This window comes from Stegostoma tigrinum, chromosome 6 (genome assembly GCF_030684315.1).
Source record: "Stegostoma tigrinum isolate sSteTig4 chromosome 6, sSteTig4.hap1, whole genome shotgun sequence".
Taxonomy (NCBI): Eukaryota; Metazoa; Chordata; class Chondrichthyes; order Orectolobiformes; family Stegostomatidae; genus Stegostoma; species Stegostoma tigrinum.
This window is the reverse complement of record NC_081359.1, coordinates 88,408,868-88,434,858: the sequence shown is the minus strand read 5'-3', so window position 1 is coordinate 88,434,858 and position 25,991 is coordinate 88,408,868. Positions and strand designations below refer to the sequence as shown.

General features: G+C 39.9%; 2 protein-coding genes and 1 long non-coding RNA gene across 8 annotated transcripts in view; 1 reads left to right on the top strand and 2 right to left on the bottom strand.

Moving 5' to 3' along the window:
* Positions 1 to 2,717, bottom strand: part of nek3 (NIMA related kinase 3) — a 34,059-nt gene extending 31,342 nt beyond the window's left edge. For 3 of the 5 annotated variants that reach the window (XM_048532956.2, XM_048532961.2, XM_048532959.2), the window contains exons 1-3: positions 2,570 to 2,713; positions 1,440 to 1,570; positions 631 to 724 (exon numbers count right to left, since the gene is read on the bottom strand). In XM_048532956.2, coding sequence (XP_048388913.1) covers positions 631 to 724; positions 1,440 to 1,556 — 211 coding nt within the window. In that variant the 5' untranslated portion in view covers positions 1,557 to 1,570; positions 2,570 to 2,713. Of the gene's footprint in view, positions 1 to 630; positions 725 to 1,439; positions 1,571 to 2,569 lie in introns of those variants that run through there. The other 2 variants (XR_007247759.2, XM_048532960.2) reach the window with 2 other exon arrangements.
* A 1,893-nt stretch (positions 2,718 to 4,610) lies between these two features.
* LOC125453638 (cytoskeleton-associated protein 2-like) lies at positions 4,611 to 19,071 on the bottom strand. 2 transcript variants are annotated; one of them, XM_048533445.2, is made up of 9 exons: positions 18,903 to 19,071; positions 18,158 to 18,248; positions 16,448 to 16,514; positions 13,364 to 14,340; positions 12,683 to 12,878; positions 11,705 to 11,875; positions 9,835 to 9,907; positions 6,518 to 7,040; positions 4,611 to 6,247 (listed from the first exon to the last, which is right to left on the bottom strand). In XM_048533445.2, the coding sequence occupies exons 1-9, from the start codon at positions 19,027 to 19,029 to the stop codon at positions 6,025 to 6,027; spliced, it is 2,448 nt and encodes an 815-aa protein (XP_048389402.1). In that variant the 5' UTR covers positions 19,030 to 19,071; the 3' UTR covers positions 4,611 to 6,024. The 2 variants fall into 2 exon arrangements, with proteins under 2 accessions (XP_048389402.1, XP_048389403.1); XM_048533446.1 differs by lacking the exon at positions 18,903 to 19,071 and adding an exon at positions 18,462 to 18,589.
* Positions 18,790 to 23,950, top strand: LOC125453639 (uncharacterized). The gene is made up of 3 exons (XR_007247805.2): positions 18,790 to 18,879; positions 22,576 to 22,656; positions 23,433 to 23,950. It is a non-coding gene; the product is annotated as an uncharacterized LOC125453639 (long non-coding RNA).
* Positions 23,951 to 25,991: the final 2,041 nt, after the last annotated feature.

Below are 25,991 nucleotides of genomic sequence, written 5' to 3'. Positions count from 1 at the left end.
ATCTTGTCAGATACATGAATAGGCAGGGAATACAGGAAAATGGATCGCATTGAGGCAAAGATTTTTAATTTAAAAAGGCATCATGTGTTGGCACAGTCTTGGTGGGCTGAAAGGCCTGTTCCTGTGCTGTACTGTTCTTTGTTCCAAAACTGCCATAATCTCATTCAATCATAGACAGAGTTCGAAGAGCTAAATGGCCTCATGTTCTAACGCCAAAAGTCTAGACTACCGACAGATTCTGGTGGGCGAAAGCAGCACTCGTGTCTATAAACATAATATAGCTATTAATAAAATCAAAAGGGAAGTTGGGAGAACTATCTTTACACAGAGAATGTATTTAGAATGTGGAACCAGCTATCACAAGGAATAGTTGACACAAGCTTCAATGATGTATTTAAGGGAAATTTAGATAACGTCTGGGAAAACGGAATGGAAAAAATATATAGAAAAGTTTAGCTAAAGAGAGATGGGGGAGACTTATGCGCAGCATGTAAAACTGTTTTAATGCTGTGAATTCTGTGAAGGTCATTTCCTTTGGAAAATAGCAATAAGCAGAGGAACATTAGAATAAGTTAAAGAGCAATATTGGAGAAGGAATTGTTGAGGATAATTACTTCCACGAATTCTCACCTTCAAATGAGTCTATAAATGTAACAATGTTGGGATGCTTCATTTTTGCTAGGAGGATGGCTTCTCTCCGTGATCTTTGTAATCCAGAGGGATTCTAAATAAGTAAGATAAAAAAGAGATAGGTGGCTCCTTGCCTCATTGTGAAAAGTAAACAACATCCAGGAACTTCATCTTTGCTACAATTAAATCATAAGCCATATGGTGTACTTAAATGGTGTGCCATTGCTACTCAATGTGCATCCCCTACCTAGTGCTGACTTGACAGATTGCTAGTAAAGTATTCTTATCATTGATTTTTCACAGGCTCAAAAATGCCAGTGCAACACTTGCGTACATAACCTGGGCTTCTGCATTTTCAGACATACCACCTTTCCATAAGACATAGGAGTGGAAGTAAGGCCATTCGGCCCATCAAGTCCATTCTGCCATTTAAATCATGGCTGATGGGCGTTTCAACTCCACTTCCCTGCACTCTCCCCGGTCCACGTTTCAGGTCCAGAATTAAACCGAGCTCTTGTTGCTCCATTGAAATGGACATAGAATATCTTGTTAAAAGAAAACCCAAAAGAACAGTGGACACTGAAAATCAGAAACAAAACAAAAATTGCTGGAAAAGCTCAGCAGGTCTGGCAACATTTGTGAACAGAAATCACAGTTAACATTTCAGGTCCAGTGGCCCTTTTTCAGAACTCAATGCTGCCAGACCTGCTGAGATTTTCCAGCAATTCCAGTTTTCGTTATAGAAGGTCTCATGACACTTTTCAAAGAAAATCAGTAACTTTTCTCCAAAAGTTCACATCATTATTTACCTTTGAAAGATGAATTTCCTTCATGACATATTGCTGACTTTCATTATTTGCTTGGACCAAAAGCGCTCTGCCAAAGGAACCTTCCCCAATAACCTTTAATACAGTGTAAGCATCCATCCTCAAGTAATTGTCTGAAAAACAATTGCAGATGTGTTATCAGCAAAGCAGTTTGTACTATTTTACACTTTATTGAACTTTAAGTAAAAAAATTGTTGAATATGGTGATCCTAAGATGCTGCTTGGCTTGCTGTGTTTATCCAGCTCCACACTTTGTTATCTCGGATTCTCCAGCATCTGCAGCTCCCATTATCTCTCCTGTTAGTAGGTCTTGCCTGCACAAGTACATAAATTGCCTGCCACTTTTGTCAAGCATAGGTACTGAAACTCAAAAGTAATTTGTTGAAAATGTCCCGTCCTACAACACTAACGATAACAATTTGTACTGACTTTTACAATTTGAGTTTCATTCAAAGTATGGATACGGGAGACAGCTATGCACTATATATATATAAACCATCTCCAGTGGAAAGCAGACACACCCTAGACCGGTTTTCCTTAAACAAGGAGGGATGTGGACTTTAAATCTTGAACCATATTTAAGAAGATTGGTGGGAGTGGTGATGGCGTGGGGGGGGGGGGGTGTTGTTATTGCTCAGATACGGGATTTTTAACCATTTGGAAATTTGCAAAGAGGATACCGAATGTTTGGATCTAACATATGATCGCACTAAGTCACTATCCAACCCCCGCCAAGCTACAATAAATCCACGTCACAGCAAAGGCACGAATACAATGTTACTGCATAAGCAGCAGTGATAGTTGACAGTGGGCGGATAGTAATGAATGATACACTTCACACGTAAGGTTTTATATCGTGAGCTACCCAGCCTTCATCGATGGAAGGTACAATAGGATCGCTATTTGATATGGGGACGATACGAACTGTAACTTCATCAAATTCTCCAAAATAAGCATATCGATGGGGGTAGCAAGCTGGAGATGTCGCAATTTTTAAAAAAAATTCGTTTTTTTTTCAATTCTGCTTCGAGAATTTTTTTGCCGGGGGCAGGTGCGGAAACATATTTGGAGAGATGTGGATACGAGAGGAATTCCTGGCTCACGTAACCTACCGAAAGTCTGATACAATGTAACACGCGTCTGGCATTCAAAAGCGAGTTTTTAATCCTAGTGCTACTCTTCAACTGCACCGGAAACGAAACCGTCAATTAAACTACGAGAAAACATTAAACCACACCCCAAATTTGACACAAAACGGAAATAATCTGCAAACGAGGTCATGGGAAGGCGTTCACCATCATCACGTGTTAGGGCTATAGAAAGCTTGTGCAATGAGCCAGTGACCCAGGTCAATGTGTTAAAATAGCTGTGAAACGAACGTTCATTTCATTGTTATTTATGCTGAAAGGACGCAGTGTTAGATTTTAAAAATCCCAAAGTTACTGTTCAGGTTTTGGTTTCTGTCACAAATTTTATTGAAGGGCGCAAAATTTGCTATGTTTTATGAGGTGAGCTGAAATAACCACGCCACACAACGCTAAGTCTAGATTCGATTTTAAGTATCCAGGATGGGGTGTACAAAGACGTGATGTTAATGCAGTGGATAGAATGCAGCATATTTCTTGAATGACCAGTTTCTAGTCATGGGCACCCGCATGGGCCCAAGTTATGCCTGCCTCTTTGTAGGTTTCGTGGAACAATCCCTCGTCCGTAGCTACACTGTCCCTAAATCCCACCTTTTCCTCTGTTACGTTGATGACTGCATCGGCGCTGCTTTGTGTCCCACAAGGAGCTGGAACAGTTCATCCCCTTCACCAACAGCTTCCACCGCAAGCTCAAGTTCACCTGGACCATCTCCAACACATCCCTCACCTTCCTGGACCTCTCTGTCTCCATGTCAGGCAACCACCTAGAAACCAAGATAATAAAACATGAGGCTGGATGAACACAGCAGGCCAAGCAGCATCTCAGGAGCACAAAAGTTGACGTTTCGGGCCTAGACCCTTCACCGGAGAGGGAACTGGAATAAATAGGGAGAGAGGGGGAGGCGGACCGAAGATGGAGAGAAAAGAACATTGGTGGAGAGAGTATAGGTGGGGAGGGGATAGGTCAGTCCAGGGAAGATGGACAGGTCAAGGAGGTGGGATGAGGTTAGTAGGTAGTGGGGGGGTGCGGCTAGGGGTGGGAGGAAGGGATGGGTGAGAGGAAGAACCGGTTAGGGAGGCAGAGACAGGTTGGACTGGTTTTGGGATGCAGTGGGTGGGGGGGGGAAAGAGCTGGGCTGGTTGTGTGGTGCAGTGGGGGGAGGGGACGAACTGGGCTGGTTTAGGGATGCAGTAGGGGAAGGGGAGATTTTGAAACTGGTGAAGTCCACATTGATACCATTAGGCTGCAGGGTTCCCAGGTGGAATATGAGTTGCTGTTCCTGCAACCTTCGGGTGGCATCATTGTGGCACTGCAGGAGGCCCATGATGGACATGTCATCTAGAGAATGGGAGGGGAAGTGGAAATGGTTTGCGACTGGGAGGTGCAGTTGTTTGTTGCGAACTGAGCGGAGGTGTTCTGCAAAGCGGTCTCCAAGCCTTCCCTGCCCCCTCTCAAAACTGTCCTCAAGATATCAGATCATCACAGAATTAGAGGCAAAAAAAAATCTTTCAAATGATGGCACAGACTCAGTGGATACAAACCAGGTATTTAATATGCTGAGTCGAAAACCTACATGTAGGAAACAAGCTACTTAAAAGATCAAATGCAAGAATGGCACTGTATGCCAAAAAAACTCAATGACTTTAAATGAAACTGGCAAAATGTGTGCTGCTCCAACAAACAAAGCTTAACACCAAGATAAAGCAACCAGCTTGATTAACAGCATATTCACTTTCTCCACCACTAAAGGCACAGTAGTAGCAGTGCAAGATGAAGTGCAAATTTCACCAAGACTCCTTCGCACTTTTCAGACCCATAACCACTTCCATTTGGATGGATAAGAGCAACAGATACATAGAAATGCCACTACCTGCAAGCTCATCCAGGTACAAATCCTAACTGCCTTCAAGGTGTCTGAACAGGTTAAAAATTAACTGATTCAAGCAGAAATACTTAGGTTGAAACATCCAATAAATGTCTAAGCAATACTTAAAAGAAATCCAGCCGAAGAGTATCAAGAATCATTTAATGAAAATAAGCACAATACAAAGAGATAAATACAAAGTTTCAGTTGAGAATGATATCGAATTTCTAAGCCAAAGCAAAATTAAAAATTAAAAACACATTTGCATTGTTATTTCGTAAGGTTTATACTTGTTGCAAGCTTATTAAAAATTACCACATTATGTCTCGCAAAAAAAGACTACTTTTAAAACCGAGACAATACTTCACACCGGTGAATCCCACTAGTTTTATTTTCTTCAATAAGAGAAAATTCTAAGTAAAGAGATGTTTGATTCAATTAGTGTTTGCTCAAACTTAAATTCCAGGACTGAGATAGCTTAGTCAAAGCCTTAAATTAATAGCTTTATTAAACACCCATTATGTCTACCAGTATCTTCCAATCTCCTTTGCAACCATATTGCATATTTTATACAAGATTAGAAATGTGCACATCAAGCATTAATAACTGAAGAATTAAACATTTATATCTGCAGAAATTTTGTTGAGGTTGGAAGAATGGGTCACTTTTGCACATTACCAACCATTAATAAAAGCAAAACATAAAAAATGGTGGGGAAAAGCTCAGCAGTTAGACAATGCCTGTGCAGAGAGTCAAATGAGTCAGTTTTTCAAGTGAGAGTGACTTTTCATCAAAACTGGGAAATGTCAGTGAGGGGTGGGAGACAAGGATTTTAAAAGAACACTGTAAAAGAATGGAAGACAGAAGAGAATGAAGAACCAAAATGGTTACTATTCTAGGTCCAGAGGGAGTGGAGATGAGGCAAGAAATAAAACTTGATGTGCCTGGACCAGTTATGTTGCTAAATGAAAGGAGGAAGACTTAAAACAAGCAAAGAAAGAAAACAATATTTCCTATTCACCCACTGCTCAAATAATTGATTACAACTCTAACATTTCCCAGTTCTGACAAAAACCCAGTGGCCTGAAACATGAACCATTTCTCTCTCAGATGATGCTTAACAAATCTTATTTGTATTTACTTCAGAATTAGAACCTACAGCACTTTGCTTGATTAAAAAAAAGGATTTTTTTTCTTACAACACTGGATCAAGAAGTTAGAATTTCTTCAGCTAAAGACAAGAATATGCATAGTATTGAACTCCAATAGACTTGGGAGTTTTAAAACCATGCTCATTTTCATCCATCAGTTTTCTAGGTCTTTGTCATAGTGCAGAGCATTAAAGTATTTGAAAACAACTGTAGCCATAAACACTAAATTTTCTACACTTTTGTTGAAGGCAGTATAAAATTCAGAATATTAACTATTTAGAAATGGCTAGGAAACAATTATGCAGAAGCAGACTGCACTGCAATTGGACTAAATGATGCTTTGGGACACAAGGTGCATTTAATTAAAATGTTAACAGATAATCCATATTCATTTGAAAATATCAGTTCATTCTTGTAGTGCATTATTCATCCTGAATGAGTAGGCTGTAGATACTTCTCCCAATTTTTTTAGATCCTCCAGTGAAGACACACACGGATCATGGTCCTGCAACATTAATGGCATTTGGGAAGATGCCTTTTCAATGCGTTGTGAACGACGCACAGGCGTCAGAAATTTCAGTACGTTGATTGCAGAGTTTCTGTTTTCCAACGGAGTCATATTTTTGTTACTGCAGAAAAGAATCGATTGGTTATGAAGACAAACAGGACCAAGTTATGAGTTATCAAGTCAATACAATATTAAACATATTTAATCCCAGAGTAATTAACTCATAATTGAAAATAAAAATGAACAGATAAAGTACAACTATTTTACAGAACTGAATCTTGCCAAACCCTCAATCCTTACAGAACATTGCCAAACATCCCTTTGAGCTATTGAGATGCACAAAATATTACTATTTAAAAAGAAAGTAGTTAAAAATCAAACATTTTCCTACCATTTAATCCTAGGGGTTGCTTTCACACTATACTTAACAGATGATCCTCTATTTTCTATTTTACTTGGTGTCAATATTTGCTTCAGTGGGGTCTTCATGTTGTCAACTGTTACATCATCCACTCCACAATCATCCTCATCATCAGCTTCATTTACCACTTGTTCCATAGAAGGAGAATGCAGTTCTTTCATTGTGGTCGCCAGTTCTTCCCTTGCATAAAGTTGCAGTTCACCTGCTGCAAGGTCTGCTTTTCCATCACAGGAAACTTGCTGTTTAATAAACAAGGGGGCTCCATCATTTTCTTTGGGAACATTGTGATCATCAGTTGCAGCAATACACATTTCTTGGTTCTCTAGAGGGAGATCCTGTTTGTCATTTGTGCAGCCCATATTTTCCTCTATAGAAGGCCTCTCCTCAATATCTGCCAGCTCCACTTTTTTTCCTTCAGGAACACTCTGTTCAGTGACACAACACAGTTCCAGCTTTGGATCTTTCAGTACTCCATCTTCAGTTTTGTTCATTGCTATTGGTGACAAGAAATACATATCAAACTTGTAACTTTGCACTGTGATTCTTAAATGTTATGCTTTAAATAATTTTCAAAATACAAGCAGTTTTGAATTGACTGGATGTCCTTAATTTTTGCCCGATGTGGATCTGAAAGGATTGAAATCATTATTGAATTGGTCTCAAAGACAACAAATTCTAGAAACCACATTTTAAAAGCCTGTCTTAAAATTCCTGGAAACCATTGTAAATTGGAAATTCACTTTAAGATTATCAACTGCACAAATGCTATGAGCTAAAAAACTGCGGTGATAATGTTACAGTTTAGTCAAGGGACCAAAGAAATTCAAAGATTTCTTTGGAAATTTTGTACCTTTGAAAACAAAAGGGAAGTCTCCAAAATGAAAAGCTGAAAAACCGTGAGTAATGAGAATGCAAGTTCTGAAGAATTTCAAAACAAATAGGCCAGCCAACCACTTTTCTGGTAAAGATTCTTCAAAATTAGTTAATTTGGTGGTAGAAATTCCGTCTATTAGCACTGCAAGTTTATTTCCCTGAAAGCATCTAATTTCCTCTTAATCATTGATTTTTCTTTCCACTTCAACTAATCATTGATTGTCTCTATTTCCACTATTCTCATGAGCAGCAAATTCCAGTTCAATGCTGTGTGAAAAAAATTCTTCCTCATACTTCCCCTGTACCGCTTGACCAAAACCTGAGATCTGTGCTCATTTAACAAGAACAGCTTTTCCTGGTCCAGTCTATCCAAAAATATCATTCTTCAATACATCCACCAGATCTCCTTTGCTTCAAAACAACCTCAAGTTGGACACAATACAGTTTCTCCAACCCAACCTTGCAGCCAAGATCCTCTGTCCCTAGACCCAGGGTCAGTGGTTAGCATTGATGCCTCAGTCCCAGGTTCGATTCCAGCCTTGGGTGGCTGTCTATGTGGAGTTTGCACATTCTCCCCATGTCTGCGTGGGTTTCCTCTGACTGCTCCGGTTTCCTCCCACAGTCCAAAGACATGCAGACTAAGTGGTTTGGCCATGTTTAAATTGCCCACTATGTCCAGAGATTAGCATGAAAAAAATGCAGGGTTACAGGGACAGGGCAGGGGTGTGGATAAGATGTTCTATGGCAGGGCATGTAAACGTGATGGGCTGAATGGCCTGCTTCCACATTCTATGAAGTCCCTACAGCTTCTCAACATCCCTCATATGCATCTTAATTAAAAAGTCAAGGTGACCAAACATACCCAATTACAGCTTTATAATGGTTCAGCATAACCTTTACTTTTGTGCTCAATACATACTTCTGAAGTTCAAGATTCCGTACACTTTCTAATTGCACTCAATTCCCTGGCATCCTCAATGATCAGTAGCTAGCATTGCCACCTCACAGCGCCAGGGACCCGGGTTCAATTCCACCTTTGGGAGACTGCCTGTGTGGAGTCTACATTTTCCCCGTGTCTGCATGGGTTTCCTCCCACAATCCAAAGATGTGCAAGTGAAGTGAATTGGTCATGCTAAGTTGCCCTTAGTGTTCAGGGCTGTGTAAATCAGGTGGGTTATAGGGGGATGGGTCTGGGTATGATGCTGTAAGGGTCTGTGTTGATTTGTCAGGCCAAAAGGCCTGTTTTCATGCTGTGATTCGATGATCCATGCTCCTGGTGCCTTCAGTGCAGCAGTGCTCTCAGAATAACTGACGTAAAGGAAGTAAAGTATACAATATAGATGACTGATTTGAAAGAGTGACACACACTTCCGTGCAGAATACTGCAATAACTTGTAGCAAATCATTAATTGCTGATTATTACTTACGTGATGGCTGTAAACAAATATGTATAATTGTGCATTCCTGAAAATTAGATGTCAGAAAATAGCTATTCTCATTAACAATAAGGGGAAAAAAGACGTGTGTTGAAATAATCGAGAGATTCTGAATGGCACATTTTAAAGGCACTTCACAGCCAATCAGGTACTTCTGAAGCATAGAAAACACGGCTGCAATTTGTGTACATAAAAGTCACAAAAACACCAAGATGTTAATGAACAGATAATGTTTTGTGATGTTGCTTGAGGGATAAATATCAGCCATCACAAGGATGATAATTTTTCTGTTCTTCTGGGAAAGCGTGAGCTGGAATTTCTCAGAAGATAAATGGGGAGTGCAGCATTCATTCAGTACTTTTGTGAAGTCATACGGTAGGATTTTAATCCACAAACCTCTGATGCAGAAGTGAGTGCGCTACCCAGTCGAGTCATAGCTGACAAATAAATTCAGGTCAAAAGACCTACATCCATCAAAAGTCTCCAACTACTGAATATTTTCAGTATTTCAGATGCCAAGTATACATTTTATTCATTCCTGGGATGTGCGTGTCACTGGTTTGGTCAGCATTATCTGCCCATCCTCAATTATCCTTGACCTGATACAGCATTTCAGATAGCAGTTAAGAGTCATATTGCTGTGGGTCTAGAAAATCACATGTAGAGCAGATTTCCTTCCCCAACAGGCATTAGTGAACCAGATACTTTTGACAATTACATCATTTACATGGTCACGATTAGACTAGCTTTTAATTCCCGATTCTTGTGACATTCAGGTTTAACCATCTATCAATAGAATTCAAACTAGTGTTCCCAGAGCATTAGGTTGGGACTCTAGATTAAGTTCAGTCAAATATCGGAACATCACCCCCATACATGATTCAGGAAAGGTGCACAATTGGCTCAGCTGTAGAGAATGATCCCTCTCTAGGAGCACTCATTTTCCAGAACATATACATAAAGAAGGCATCAACTTACCCACATGAGTTTTTTTGGGAGTTTTGGTGTTTTTCAAAATATCTACAAGTGTATTGCGTAATTCATTTGCAGGCTGTAAAACAAAATTAAAAAACACTTAACATTTGCAAAAAAGTGCACCACAATTAATTACAATTATCAACCAAGCCTCCACTGCACAATCGTGACATCAATCTATGACAATCTGCTGCAGATGATGCAAGAAGATCAATAGAAACACTCAATCATTTAAAAAAGTTTGCAAAACTTATAACTATCTATTATGTAGACAATAAAACATTTGCAGCAACTCAAATCCTAAATTAAACCAGCTTTTTTGCCCAAGCACTTTCTTCAGCATTCAGAGAAATCAATCTTGCTACTAATGCCAACATCTTGGGCCAGTTTTTAAATATGGGTTAATCGGTGAAAATATGGGTTTTTCTAGGGTAAAGAAAAGAAAGAAAGGATAAAGAAAAAGGAGGAATGGAGTTTGGTGCGAATTGCATAAAAAATGTATCACTGCTGTTCAACTTAAAATTTAAATTAATTTTAAAATAGTGTGAGATGTATAAAGTAATTTTGCTTGAGATAAACTTTTGTTATTAATCATGTTGAAAAAATATGAATACCACAGTTTCTCATGCTTTGCCCCTGCATTTCTAATTGTTGAAAAAGCTTTTTAATTGGAAAATTGAATTTACTTAAGTAAATAAAACTAAGTATTTTAATATCTAGTCTATTAAATCATTGCATGGAAGTAAACTTTCAATCAATTAATAAACAAACAGAGGTCACAATTTGAGTACACTGGGTACAATTTCCAGCTTTAATTCAATAAAAAATGCTAAATTGTTGAAACCAGACTGTATTATTTGCTGACCTAAATCAAGGAGACAACTATAATGGCACTCTCGCAATGTAAGCTAATTTACTCGAACAGTTAATTTTAGAATGCCTTTACTGGTTGGTGTGGCATATCAACTTTAAAAATTTCCAGAGAACCAGCCAGTCCTACACCTAAATGTGCTCTCTGAGACAGACAGATTCAGCTCAAGCCATCTGCAATTCTGGCAAGAATCTATTCCATCAAACTGACCAGATGATTAACATTATCTAATTTTTAAAAAGACATAAGCAAATGCAATCATGCCAGCACCAAATAAAAATGATTTTCATTTTGCTGCTGCACACATGAAGAATTTGGTACAGGAATACAGAGCAGAGATTACAATATGGCTGAACACAGACAAATACTGTAGAAACTAGAATGCAAAAATCTTGGACAAACAAATTTGTACACATTGAAAGCATAGATGTACCAGCATTTGTGTCTTTGTCACTTCAGGAATAAACCTAACATGCCAACCAAGACTTGTAGCATGTATAAGTGAAAAATGTTTCATTAATATCTTGGAAAGACCAGTTTTTTGTACATTTGATTGTGAACTGAAATGGGAAAATGGAAGAATGTGGAGAAGAGAGAAAGAGGGAGATGGGGTGGGATGAGATGAGGGGAAGCAAGTCCTGTCAAAGTCAAAAAGGATCATCTCAGTGAAACATTTGAACGGAGGTGATTTCACTGCATTCTACATTTGTGTATAGAGGTAGAGGTAATCTTAAGGGGCTTAGAGTTAAATGTTGATGGTTCTTAATTTTTTTCCCCTGTAGCTGGAATTTATTTGTAACAAGCTGACATTCTTGTTAAGTACAGAAACCTGGTTTGTGCTTTCTATTAATCTGTGTATAGAAAGACAAAATCATTAATTATTGCGATAACTCCAGTAATAGCAAGGCATGATTTCCAGTGCACTACTGCAGTGAGACAGGACAATCCTAATTATTAAAAATATAGAGAAATAAAGTAAGAGATTCTCAAAGTTAGCAGTACCTGTGCGCCTATCTTGATGGCTTGTTCATAAATAGTCATGACATCGTGGACAGATCCTTTGCGTTGTTCAAGCTGTGCAAGACAGATCCAGTATCTTGCAAACTTCTTGGCTTTTGGAACACTCTCAATGAAAGCTTGAAGAGATCTCAAACAATCTTCACTTGGACAACCCTAAGGAAATAAGAATTCAGATATGAAAGATCCACTTCTGTGCTCTAATTTTTGAATTGGCTGGTCCAGAGAGTGAAAAAACACAACTTATGTTACAATTTCTCATGCAAATTAAACTTCAGGAATTTAATTAGAACTAAAAACAAAAAGGTCCAGATTATCAAGATCCCTTCGACCATCCAACTTCTTGAAAAGGGTAAATAAAGTTTGCAGTTGGAAAAATGAAAACCTTTATCCTTTGGTAATTGCAAAGAAATACATGTGAAATCTAGTCTTTTCCATTTACCATAACATACTCAAAATACGTTACAAGGGAGCTGAACAACACCTTATTGAAGCATACTGTTGACAAGAGCTAGTGTTTGCAATTTCAGGATCAAAGACATTTAAAATAACTCAACTCCTTAAAATAGCTGATTGCCATTAGTATGATATCAGTCTAAGAGCCAGAATCATGTATCAAAAGTGATTCATAATTCCTCAGAAGTGACAATGTGGCAACGGGTTGGGAGGGCAAAGAACTTCAGTTGTGCACTGGAATGCATCAGGTCCTAACTGGCTATCACAAAGTGTATTCCAGAAATATTTCATTGGTTGAATATTAATGATAAGTCAAGATGATAATTCTTTTCTGGCCTGTTGATACTCTTTGATGACTTTAATGACAGATTGTACTATATGATGTCTTAATTCTACTACCTCAATACTTTCCTCTAATCTCTCAAGTCTTCCGAAATGCTTTTTCTATCCTTAAATCACCTTTGTTGTTTTTCTTATCAAAGGTTCTAAATCAAAATACAATTTTACCTCATTAATCTGCTTCAGATATTTAGAAAGAGTCTGATTAATTTGTTCCACAAGTTCGGTCCGATTCTCCTCCTCAACAATTGTTGTCCAACGCGATTCCACTGGTTCTTCCACTACTTTCTTTCTTTGCAATGTCGTTGTTGGTCTTTTTACTAATTTCCCTTTTGACGCTATCGATTGTGTTAGCTGTGTTCCACTTTAGGACAAAAGTAGTTAAACCAATTTATATAACTGAAACCATCAGAAATCTTTGGAACTGCAAATTTTAATCCAGATATTGGTGTTAAAGCTTCTATTCTGCATAAATAGTATGTTTGCATTGTGTAAAATATTTCAATTTTTATGCTAAAGTCCAAAAAATAAACTCTCCCTGTGACAAGTGTACAGTCATTACAGTTTCCATTGATTAAAGTAAAGTCCTAAGAGGTGGGAAAAATGAAGAACATATACATAAAGCAGTTCCTAATCGAAGTTAAACACTGAATGCATTTTTTTCCAATATAAAAAGTGTAATAGATTTGAGATTATAATACAGGACTTAGTTCAGTTTTTGAGAACTGTCTGAACAGAAACAAAATTTACACCACTTCTGGTTTCAATATTTCAGAGCAGCAATTATTAAAAATTAATATAATTATCAGCTGCTACACCACTATATCAGAATTTTTTTTAAAAAGTTACCTCTTCACTTCAACGGGCACTTTCTGTTTTAGAGGTTTTAGGTTACCAACGGCTTTTGAAAAATTCCATGATGGGTGTCTTGCAGATACACTGTTAGAGGGGTTTTGGAATGGCACAGTAGTTTTCTTTGTACTGATTGTCTGTGTTGCTACTATTGCAGTGTTGCCATGGCCTGACTGTGTAAAATCTATCTTTGTATTTAGCACATCAGTTACAAGTGGTTTCTGGCTGCTTGTAGTGCAGAGGCCAGTTGCTGCAGTCAAACTCTTTTGTTTACTCTGGGACGTGACATTCATTGTCCTCCAAAGAGGATGCACGTTTTCTACTCCCTTCGGTCTAGGCTTGTGCATTATGCCTCTGGATTCTTTATTGTGCATTTCTGCAGAGGCATGTGTTACAAGATCAGTTTTCTCCTGTTTCCTCTCCTTTTGCCGAGAACCTAATCTAAAGGACTGGATTTTAGATTCTACAATCTTACCACGAAATGAGCCTAATACTGGCTTGCTAAAAGTAGTATTAGTCAGCTTTGATTGATTGTTCTTTTCAACAATCATTAATTTGGCCCGCTCATTTTTGACTGCAAGAAAGGATTGGCTGAGTGTGGCTTTCTGGACTTTTGGTTGACTTTTTGATTTTTGATCTACATCAGAATTGTACTTTTGGCCAAAAGGTAGCATCTTTGATTCTGTGCTTTGTTGAGCAGATTTGCTTTTGTTAACAGCTACATTGGCATTTCCTTTCAATTTTTGTTCTACTTTCAAAGTATTCTCTTGAGCAGCTAATAGCTGTTTCTCAGGTGGAGTGATTTGCTTTGTAGGCATTGCTGTTTCCCTACTGGCTGAATTATTAACAAATGGGCTTTCCATTTTCAACAATGTGGATTCAGATTGAGTAGAGAATTGGGATATGGTTCTGTTTTGCAGTGACTTATTATTTTGAATATTTTGTTTTGTTTCAATCTTCTTCCCTCCAGACACCTATAAATGAAAATGAGGCAACGTTACTTCACAAAAAAAAACTGTTCATGGGACGAGGACATCACTGTCTAATGAATTTATTGCACGTCCCTAAATGTCCAGTAGGCAGTTAAAAGTCAACCACATTGCTGTGGATCAGGAGTCACCTGGATAGATTACCTACAGTGTGGAAACAGGCCCTTCGGCCCAACAAGTCCCCACCGCCCCTTACAGCATCCCACCCAGACCCATCCCCCTATAACCCACACACCCCTGAACACTATGGGCAATTTAGCATGGCCGATCCACCTAGCCTGCACATCTTTGGACTGTGGGAGGAAACCGGAGCACCTGGAGGAAACCCACACAGATGAGGAGAATGTGCCAACTCCACACAGACGGTTAACCAAGGCTGGAATTGAACGTGGGTCCCTGGCACTGTGAGGCTGCAGTGCTAACCACTGAGCCACTGTGCTGCCCTGATATTCATAAATCAAAATTTGACTATTATAGATTTTTTAAAACTGAATTCAAATGCCATCATTAGACTATTTTTGTGGATAGAATCTGCTTTTTGCCAAATTTATTGTTGATTTTTCCTCTCACTGTTTCACTGGATTTCTTGGAGGAAAGGTTTTGGCATCAGGAGCTAGTTTATGTCACAGTCAACTGCTATTAGTCAGTTCTGTTATAACACGTGTTACAGCCCATTCACATTGGCGAAACACGATTGACAAACAGAGGAACGCCATTTCTAAAATGCGAACTTGTGTTGGCTATAACTTGATTCCATTGGTGAGCTAAGTACACATTAACATCACATGATTGTTTCATGGGCTTTGTCACGAATGTATATGTTAGCGCCAAAAGGGTCTCTGCGCTGGCATCCCGTGATCATTTTGTGGGCTGTGTGGTGAGGTGCTTTCTGAGATAAGTACAATACAATCTCCTCCCCCATTGAGTCATCGTGACCTTTTTTTTGCCCCCCCAAGGTAAAGTGTTTAAAATTTACTTTTATTTCATTATTGGATATGCATTAAACATTTATTCCAATTTTGATATCCTTTGTGTTAGGCTTATCAATGATTTTTGAGCAATTTTGATGGGTTTTTTTGGTGGTCTGCCCCAACCCCATTTTTCCCATTGGGGCCCATTATTTCTATAGTGTGATTTTCTATAACCGACTGTACTGAAAGGTTTAAAGCTAGAAACTATTGGTATACAATGGAAAAATGAGTGGACAAGTGGGTGCGTTCATACCCACTTACAATAACAACACTGTGCAGTTTTTTTTGGTCAACCCTTTCACAACCAACACACCTAACTTACACATTCCTGAACACTATGGATAATTTAGAATGGTCAATCCACCTAACTTGCACATCATTTTTACAGTTAGGAAACGATAACATCCTGGTGAAACCCACACAGACATAGGGAAAACATGGCCAGATAGTTGCCCCAGGGTGGAAATGAACCCAGGTCCATGGTGCCGTTGGATAGATGCTGCTCGCTTTGCAAAGATAACAGCAAACAACATTTGTGTGTAGCCAGTTTTATTGAGTGCAATAAAAAATGTCTATTCCACGATTCTAGCTCTTTTTGCAGTGTTTACACTCAAGTCCATAGTTAGACTTAACCAATCGAGCAGTGGATGAAGATCTGTGGAATCTGATAATACTACAAACAATCGTTCGCATTTACCCAAGCAAATAACTGGAGGCTGACACTTCAATACTTGTGAAGATTCTACTGAGTAATTCAAATGAAAAAAAAAGTGTTTACTTCTTTACATTTATCAACGGAAAGTACATAGGGGCCTGAATTCAAATGTCCAATTAATGAACACTCGTACTTATGAGCATGATCCCAGACAATGTAATAATTTTGAAAATCCAATACGTAAACACTTTCTGTACTTTCTATATTGTTCTGCATTGTGTCCCAACTTGCGTACAAATTAACTTGTGAACGGACTCAACTACGGAACCTGTTTACAACCTGGGACAGACTGTCCTGTAAAACTACAACTGTAAAGCTTTCAAATGTAAAGCCAACAGAGCAATTTCTATCCAAAGATAGAACACATGAAAAAGGAGGAAATCTATATTTTTCTTCCAGTACCTACCATTGCCTCTTTCTGCCTTGTAGAAGCCTGAAGTTTCTCGATGTTTGTCTTGTCTCTCAAATACACCCTTCAAAAGAAAATGATGATCAGTATAAATCAGGAAAATATTGTAGTCAGAAATTGCTTGCCTCCTTCAAATCAAATAACTTAAAGAAAACAAATACACTTACCATTAGCATTAAAAATAGTTCAACATCTATAAGGGGAAACATTTTTGAAAAGACATTTTCACTGTCATGACATCACAATGACAAGACAGCATTGTACAATTTCAAATGAAGGGAGTGAAAAGATAAGATTGCAAATTATAAACTGATGCTCATTAAATCGTGGTGAACCAGATAACCTCATCAGGTTATATACGAAGTTACTGGAATAGAACTAAATCAGAAAATAAACAAATGTTACTCAGAATGCTACCAGCATAGATGTAAATAAATTTCTTGTCCGAGGAGCACTAAAGTAAGGCACAAGTACAACAAGCAATTAGGAAGGCAAGCGGTCTTGATTGCAAGGACATTGGAATAGATATCCAAAGTACATTTGGAAAGCGGAGATGGCTTTAGCTGCTGCGGAGGTATAAGGACTTTGCCTACACAGGCAAATTGCAGAAGCCGGGGCCATTCTCTTTAGGTGTTTTAGGAGTTTCTAGGTGTTTGAAATCACAAGAGGTATGGACAGAGTAAAATGTAGTTGTTCCCTTTAGCAAAATGGTCTAAACTAAGATTAGAAAGGGTAAGTGGCAAAAGAACTAAATGAAGACAGATTTGATTGTTTTTACACACAGGTTATTCCAACATCTGGAAATATACAATCTAGAGTGCCTAGTGAAGGCAGATCAAACATGATTTTCAAAAGAGAATTGGATAATTATTTGAAGATAAATAAATTTACAGAACTACAATAAAAAACCAAACAAGCATATCTTACTGCAGAAAGCCAGAGACACAACTTACTGAACAACCAACAGCAGTGATCATGAGACACAGAAGTAGATCATCAAGTCTGTTTCAACATTCAATGAAATCATGACTTGATCTAATAAACCTCAATTCTTCAACTCATTTCTGAAGGGTCTAGGCACGAACCGTCAGCTTTCCTGCTCATCTGCTGCTTCGCCTGCTGTGTTCATCCAGCTCTACACCTTGTTATCTCAACTCTTCTTTCCTGTCTTTTCCCCATAACCCTTGATTCCCTTACTGATTAGAACTATTTGAACCTTATAATCGACTTAACAAACCAGCCTCGACCTAGGGTATAACTCTGCTGGAAATACAGAATCTGCAAAGATAAAGGGCACATTATGACGGCTCAAATAAAATAGAAAGCTGGTATGTCGCACCCGGGGCGGGGAAACAATACAAGATTTAAAATGTCAAGGAACATAGTAAGCCTTTTTGCATTTGAATCTATTTATTGCGCTTGCAGCAAAAAAGTGATGGCTTCAAAATCTCCCATACCCCAGCAGTTATTGCCAAAATTTTAAAACAGGTAGAAGCATTGACACAGAAGGTTAGGGAATGCCTCTCGATGCACAGAATTAGATATTGTGGTGGAGCTCAAACTGGGGAACCTCTGAAAGCAGGATTTAGAAGTGTCAAGAGATAATGGAACTGCAGATGCTGGAGAATCCGAGATAAAGGTGTGGGCAGGAGGGGAGTGTGATTTCACTGGCAACTCAATTTAATACACACAGAGATCATCCATCACCTGTTTTCCAAACGGCTCCTAGCTCGAATCGCCACGTTGTTAGCAGACTTCTTTCTCTGCAGATACTCTTCTAATTTCTGGCGCCTTTGATCTGGGGGTGGGGTAAAGGCAAAAAAGAAGCAGTCATGACACCATCAGTGCAACCACATTTTTAGCAACGGCCAGCAAACTGAAGCGGCAACAGCACCAGCAACGTTAACATAGAAATAAAACAACCGCCTCGATCGACCGTTCCTTCCTAACCCCGGAGCAACATTTGTAAGTGACCCGGTGGAAACCACTCGCCCCAAAAGCACTAAAGTACCGGCGTATGACAGGGGTTGCCGAGGCTTCGCCCCGGTAACAGTGTGAGCGGCTAGCATGTTGCACCTATGTTTGTAAAATCGGAGCGGCTTTCCGCTGCCGTTAACTCTCCCCGCTCCAGCCAATCGCGCTGCTCTGTCCCCGTTTGAATTTCGCTCCCGCGCCACCGATTGGCTGCGCTACCGCCTTCCCCTCGCCCCTCAAAACAAGCCACATGACCTCGCACAAACTGACCAATCCGCTCATTCCGAGACTGGTCAGGCACGTAACTTTGAAATGGCGTTGTGAGCATGCGTAGTTGCGGGCGGGGGGAGAAGAGGCGTGACAAGGACAAGGAGACTATGACCATGTACCGTAGTTGCGCAGGCGTGGGTGTCTGGGATGAGTGCGTGTTCTGAAATGGAATGCGATGTTATAAAGTATGGAATGTGTAAAGCGTTACTTTCTGATTCCTTTTCCTCTGGCTTAACCACGTGTGGCTTGCTGCTCCGCGTACATTGCAAACTTGCCAATTCTAGTCGCAGATAACAAAGTGTGAAGCTGGATGAACACAGCAGGCCAAGCAGCATCTCAGGAGCACAAAAGCTGACGTTTCGGGCCTAGACCCTTCATCAGAGAGGGGGATGGGGACAGGGTTCTGGAATAAATAGGGAGACAGGGGGAGGCGGACCGAAGATGGAGAAAAGTAGATAGGTGGAGAGGAGAATTTAGGTGGGGAGGGATAGGCCAGTCCAGGGAAGACGGACCCGTCAAGGAGGCGGGATGAGGTTAGTAGGTAGGAAATGGAGGTGCGGCTTGAGGTGGGAGGAAGGGATGGGTGAGAGGAAGAACGGGGTAGGTAAGGAGGCGGGGACAAGCTGGGCTGGTTTTAGGATGCAGTGGGGGGAGTGTGGGCAAATTGAAAGGAAAGAAAAAGAAATTGGATTATTATCTAGAGAAAAATTGTAGAATAAAGGCAGGAGAGTGCAAGTAGTTTAACTTCTGCAGAATTATTGCACTGGCACAATGGGCTAAATGGCTGTCTCATGTGCTGTAACCATTTGGTGAACACTTTTAATATTCCTGTAGAACTGTTGTTACAAAGCATGCTTTCTGAATTTTCTTTTTTTCCCCTTCTGGTCAAGTATCCATCATCATTGAGACAATAAAGCTGAGTGTATTTGGGGATGTAGGGAGGAGATAGATCAGTCTGGGGATGATGGACAGGTCAAGGGGGTGGGATGAGGTCAGTAAGTAGGAGATGGGGGTAGGACTTGAAGTGGGAGGAAGGAGGAGTTGGGGATGAGCTGGGATAATGGGAACTGCAGATGCTGCAAGAGCCAACATAAAAGTGTGGAGCTGGATGAACACAGCAGGCCAAGCATTTGGGATGCGGGGGGAGGAGGGGAGATTTTCATGCTTGTGAAGTCCACATTGATACTATTGGGCTGCAGGGTTCCCAAGTGGAATATGAAATGCTGTTCCTGCAACCCAACAACTCATTCTGTTTGCGAACCCTGCAGCCTAATGGTATCAATGTGGACTTTACAAGCTTCAGAATCTCTCCTCCCCCCACTGCATCCCAAAACCAGCCCAGCTTGTCCCTGCTTCCCTAACCTGTCCTTCCTCCCACCTTTCCCCTCCTCCCATCTCAAGCCGCACTCCCATTTCCTTCCTACTAACGTCATCCCGCCCCCTTGACCTGTCCGTCCTCCCTGGACTGATTTATCCCCTCCTTACCTCCCCACCTACACTCACCTCTATTGGCTTCATTCCTGCCTATTTGACCTGTCTGTCTCCTCTCTGCCTATCTTCTTGTCATTCCATCTTCTATCCACCTCCCCTTTCTTTCTATTTATTTCAGAATCCTCTTCCCCCTCCCCCATTTCTGAAGAAGGGTCTAGACCCAAAATGTCAGCCTTCGTGCTCCTCTGATGCTGCTTGGCCTGCTGTGTTCATCCAACTCTACACCTTGTTATCTCAGATTCTCCAGCATCTGCAGTTCCTACTACCTTCCGGACTCTTATCGAGTTCAACAACTTTAGGGCTTGAGCTCTCCCATATACTTACGCCAATCCCCCCACAACCAGGCCTTGCCATCGCATAGGCTGACGTTACACAACCCATTGTTAGCAACTAAGAATCCCCATTAATAGCTGGAAGCCAGATCATTATCACTCCTTTAAATAAAAACCAGAACAACTGTGGATGCTGTAAATCAGAAACAGTTCTGAGGAAGGGTCACGGGATCTGAAACGTTAACTCAGTTTTTTCCTTCAGAGGTACTGCTAGTCCTGCTGATCTTTTCCAGCAACTTTGTTTTTGTTCCATTATCACTCCTTTGTCTGTCTAAGGGCTCTTCTCTCTCTCTCTCTCTCTCTCTCTCTCTCTCTCTCTTTGGGCTCTCTCTCCACTTATCCTTTACTCCCTCCTGTCCCTTACTGGACATAAATGGACATTTTGCTACCTACCAGCAGTTTTGAGGAAGGCTCACTGAACCAGAAGCATTAATTCTGATTTCAGTCCACAAATGATGCCAGATCTGCTGAGCTTTTCCAGCAATTGCCATTCTTTTTGCTCCCTCCAACTGTTGTTGGAATCCACCCATTCAAAACTGGCTGGCACAGACCAAGTTGAGAGGTGGCATAGAAGGTGCACTGCCAGTAGGCTGTGTTTATCTTCAGCATGGCACGTAAAGCTGGGTTGCAATATCAAAAGTGTTTAGGCTTCGAGTTTCAATATAGCTATGAAATGGACTGGTGCAATAAACAGTATAAAATGGCATAGTCATGTCATATAGTTCTTACAGCATGGAAAAAAAGACCTTTCTGCCTATTGTCTCTGTGATTGTCATGAGTCATCTATCTGTTCTAATCCCATTTTCCAGTTCTTTGCAGTGTAACCTTGTGTGTCTTCGATATCTTGCTGGTTCCAGTCTGTACTACCCCTTTTAGACAGAGTTCCAGCTACCTACCAACTTCTAGGAAAATCACAAGATCCTCAAATCTCAAAACCACCTGCTCTTTACCTTTAAAAGCCTAGTTATTGACCCTTCTGCTAAGCAGAAATGTTTCTCCCGATCTGTCCTGTCAACGCCCTCAGAACTTTATACACCTCAAATCGGGTTCATACACATACCCATCTCTCAATCTTCTCCGTGCAAACTACCTGCAGTTACTTAGTCTCCCTTCATAGCTGAATCACTCCAGCTCAGGCAACATCCTAATGAATTTGCATTACACCATCTGTAGTGCAATCGTAACGTTCTTGTATGTGAGAACAGGCTCCTGTATCAGAGGGTGATAACCTATAATGGTGTTCAGTCCTTGAGGTACTTCAAAGACACTTGCAGCTCAGAAGAGTTTTTTTGGAGGTTTGTAGGGCATGAAGATATTTTTGCACTAATGGATAAGGTCTGAAATGCACTTATTGTATGGTAGAGGCAAAATCAATTGAAACATTCAAAAGGGAATTAGACTGTAATCAAAAAAGGAAGTTTGTGCAGGATTATGGGGAAAGGGCAGGAGTATGGTACTCAGTGATTCGTAATTGTTTGTAGCACAGAGGCAAATATGAGCTGAATAGCTGTCATCTGCACTGTAACAATTCTTTGATTCTGTATCATTACAGAGGTAACATCTTGGCTCTGAAGTGATTTGGACAGGATATAATGAACTGAGTTCTGAGTGAGCTCAACTTTACAGAAAGATAGGCTCATGAATGAGAAAAATGTTCTAAAATTCTGTATCCTGTGAAAGCACACTAGGTGGCAGCAATTTAAACTTAGATCAAGTGAATCCACTAACGTGTATCCGTTATGACCTCTTGAGACCCTCAGTTACAATGCTGTTTTGAATTCAAACCCAGCTATCTAACAGCTGTACTTTTTCTGCTGTTTGTGTAGAATCTAACTAAATAACTAAAATAGTGAGTGGTATACAAAGCTGTGTAGAACGGATTTGAAGACAATATTAATGATATCAAATTAGTTACTATTTGATGTGTAAACATTCATGTAGAAGATGAGGCTTCAGGGCTTAATATGTTTTAATATTATTGTACTTAAAACATTGCTAAAGGGGGCAAGTTTAGATAATCAAGGGGTAGCTTATAGAAACCTATAAATATTTTAACAGGACCAGACAATGCAAATGCAGGAATGATGCTCCTGATGACTGAGGAATCCAGAACCAGGAGTCACAGTGCAAGGAGATGAGGTAGGTTTTCATTTAAGATGAAAAATTTCTCCACCCAGACAGTAGCGATCCTTTGGAATTCACTGCCACAGGAAGCAGTTGAGGTCAAAAGATTGAATGTTTTCAAGAAGGTGTTAGATCTAGTTCTTACACCTAAAGAGATGAAAAGGTAGGGGGATAAGCAATAACAGTATATTGAGTTGGATTAAGAGGTGGCCTAGTCCTGTTCTCATTTTCCATGTTGCCAGTAAGAAGTTAAACCTTTTCATTTTGTACTCAGCAGAGGGATGCAAGAAGCAGACTTGAGAAAAAAAGGACACAATTGCACACAGCATGAGACGAGGGTGCTGATTATTTGGTTATCATTGGCATGGAAATATAGCAAGCACAATATCCAGCAATCTTAATTCTCAGACCAGGCAGGTAAATCCGGATTCTATATAGTTACAGAGATAGCATAACGGCTAAGTGACTTAGGCAGGATATAATGAACTGAATTCTGGGTGAGCTCAACTTTACAGAAAGATAGACTTGCAGATGAGAAAACAGTTTTAAAATTCTGTATCCTGTAAAAGCACGCTAGATGGCAGCAATTCAAACTTGGAGATCAAGTGAATGAACAGACTGTTAATCTGTTATGACCTTTTGAGGACCTCGGTCACAATTCTGATTAGTCAGGGTGTTGTCATGGGGAAACAGCAATCATTGGCTGTCTCCTTGACTTTTCTCATGATAAAAGTAGAACATGTACAAATTCTTTCTGCCTATGTTAAACATTGTCCTATGTTGATCCTCAGAACTTTGGGTAAATGTCTTCCAAGTCGGACTTCGGGATACACCACAATGCAGAGTCGCCGAGCAGAGGCTGATAGCCACGTTCAGTCCCCATGAGGATGGCCTCAACTTGGACCTTTGGTTCATGTCGCATTACACCCCACCACACTATACACTCACTCATGCATACATACACTCAGACAGACATACACACACATACACACACACTCACTCTCTCACCCTATCTCTCTCTCTCTCTCACTCACACACACTCTCTGTCCCCCCCGTCTCTCTCTCACACTCTCTCTTCTCTCTCTCTCTCTCTCTCTCTCTCTCTACACCCCCCACCCACACACGCGCGCACACACACATTCTCTCTCTCTCTCCCCCTCACTCTCTCTTTCACTCTCTCACACACATATGTATGAATCTAGGGGGTGGATTTGTATTTGCAGACACATTTTATTTTGTTCAGAAAAGCCCCCAATTAATAGATAGTTGGTCAGTATGGCATTTTATAAATTTCTACTTTAGACAATACAACCGGTCTGACTCCAAACTGAAACACAAACAGATTCTAAACAAAGTCTCACACCTAACGTGCATTGTCTGACCTAAAATGTTACCTTTTCTTTACACTGATAAAACCTTTAGTTCTCTCAGGACCGTGACTTGAAAGGAATTCTGGGATTTACATAAATATGTTAATCAATTTAAACCTTCTAACTGAATAAGGATTTAATAGCGTCTTAAGTTTGTTTAGTACATCCTCATCAATGGTGTGAACCTTTGATCTTTTACTTATAAATTCTGTGTCTGATACGAGCTCTCTCACTAACACCTGAAGAAGGACTGAGGCTCCAAAAGCTTGTATTTTCAAATAAACCTATTGAACTTTAACCTGGTGTCGTGTGATTTCTGACCTTGTCCACCCCAGTCCAACATCGACACCTCCACATCATTTGTATTGATATGTAGCTTCTAGTATGCACAAACATTTCATTCTGCGAGCCTTGTTGATGGTCCTAAGTTAGCTTTTGGTAGTTCTTAGCACTATCCAGATTAGTTAATCATTTATTTCCCATCACAGAATAACATCCAGGCTGGTCGAGCATGATTGGCACACAATCTACTGCAAATAGTCAAAGGGATTGTGGTTGTTACACCCCAATAACTCCAAAAGCTTGTGTCTTCAAATAAACCTGTTGGACTGTGAGTGGTGTCGTGTGATTTCTGACCTTGTCCATCCCAGTCCAACACCATCACCTCCATGTCATAGCAAATGATACGGCCTAAATACCTGGCACTACACCTATTATGAAACTCAAATCATCATTTTGCCTATCATATAAATAAATGATGATAGCATCCTGTTAGTGGAGAAAACCATTTGTGAGTTCACTGCATGGTGATAAGCATGAGACCGCTGGATTCACCTGCTGCTCTAATTTTTGAGGTTGCTTTGCCCTTCTAGGGTACTACTCTTGGCCAAAAGGTGTTGAAATAGGCATTTTCATGAATTTTCACAATATAGAGAAAGTGATGATTTGATCAAGGTAACTGTTATCATGCAGGATAGTTTTGATATGCCCTATTTCAGCATCAAGCTAGCAAGTGACTAGGTGATTATTCATGAAGTTGTTCGTAAAACTGATCTTGTAGTGAGTGGAATGTAAGCTTTCAGTAGATAGTTGAGAACCCATTGGTGGATTTCTCAACTAATACATCAAGGAAACAATGCTAGTTTAATTACTCCATTTTAATAGCAAATTTGAGTATAGGATGGAGATTATTAAACTGTGTTTAAAGAAATTCTTTGGGGCAGCAGTATGTTCAGGTACTGCAAATGCGTCAAATAGATATCAGAGTTTTGCAAGAGGGAGTAGGTTAGTGGTCATTCTCCCTGAAATGCATTTCTCATGGTAACCAACAAAGATGTTAGTAAGAGTTGGACCTTGAGCGGATTCTGTGGCAATGTGCACATGGTGTAGTTGAATCTGAATGCACAAGTGCTAAGTTCATGAATTTGAATGTATTTTCAGATGCTGTTAGCACATTTAAGTTGCCACATAATAATGCAAATGTCAATGACTTCTTTAAGTAGTATGCTAGTGAATAAGCTAAGCGTCATGGAGCTCGCTGATCAATGTTGCATCCCTATGGCAATACCCTGACCAATCAGAACTTACCTGCCTGATCTGAGAACTAAGATTGATAGTTAACTGTTCATGCTGCATCTCCATGCCAATGATGGCCCAACAAATCCAGACCCTCTTTTCACGTTTTATAAAATGGTATATTTCTTGAACCTAATTCTGATTAGTGCAAGGTCAAAAAATCCAACTTCTTGTCTCTTTTTAGCAATGTTTCATTTTTTCCTGCTAATTTTAACAATTATTAATTTGATCCTTCAACATTCATAAACTTTTAAAAAATTTTTAATGGGATAAAGTTGATTAGATTCTTGTCTCATCTGCCCAAGTGAAGTACAATGGTGGGAATCCTTCCAGAACAATCATATACCATTAACAGGGAACCCCTGGGTACAAGTTCCACACCTGGGAATAGGTAACATTCCTGAG

Bases quoted from the DNA above. Each gene is read 5' to 3' on its own strand.
- LOC125453638 (XM_048533445.2), bottom strand. From the start codon at position 19,029: ATGCTGCTTGGCCTGCTGTGTTCATCCAGCTTCACACTTTGTTATCTG. The intron at 16,515-18,157 runs GTGATGGATGAT...TTTCTTTTGAAG, and splicing joins AGGAGCCGTTTGGAAAACAG to GGTGTATTTGAGAGACAAGA. The intron at 12,879-13,363 runs GTAACTTTTTAA...TTTGTCCTAAAG, and splicing joins GTGCCCGTTGAAGTGAAGAG to TGGAACACAGCTAACACAAT.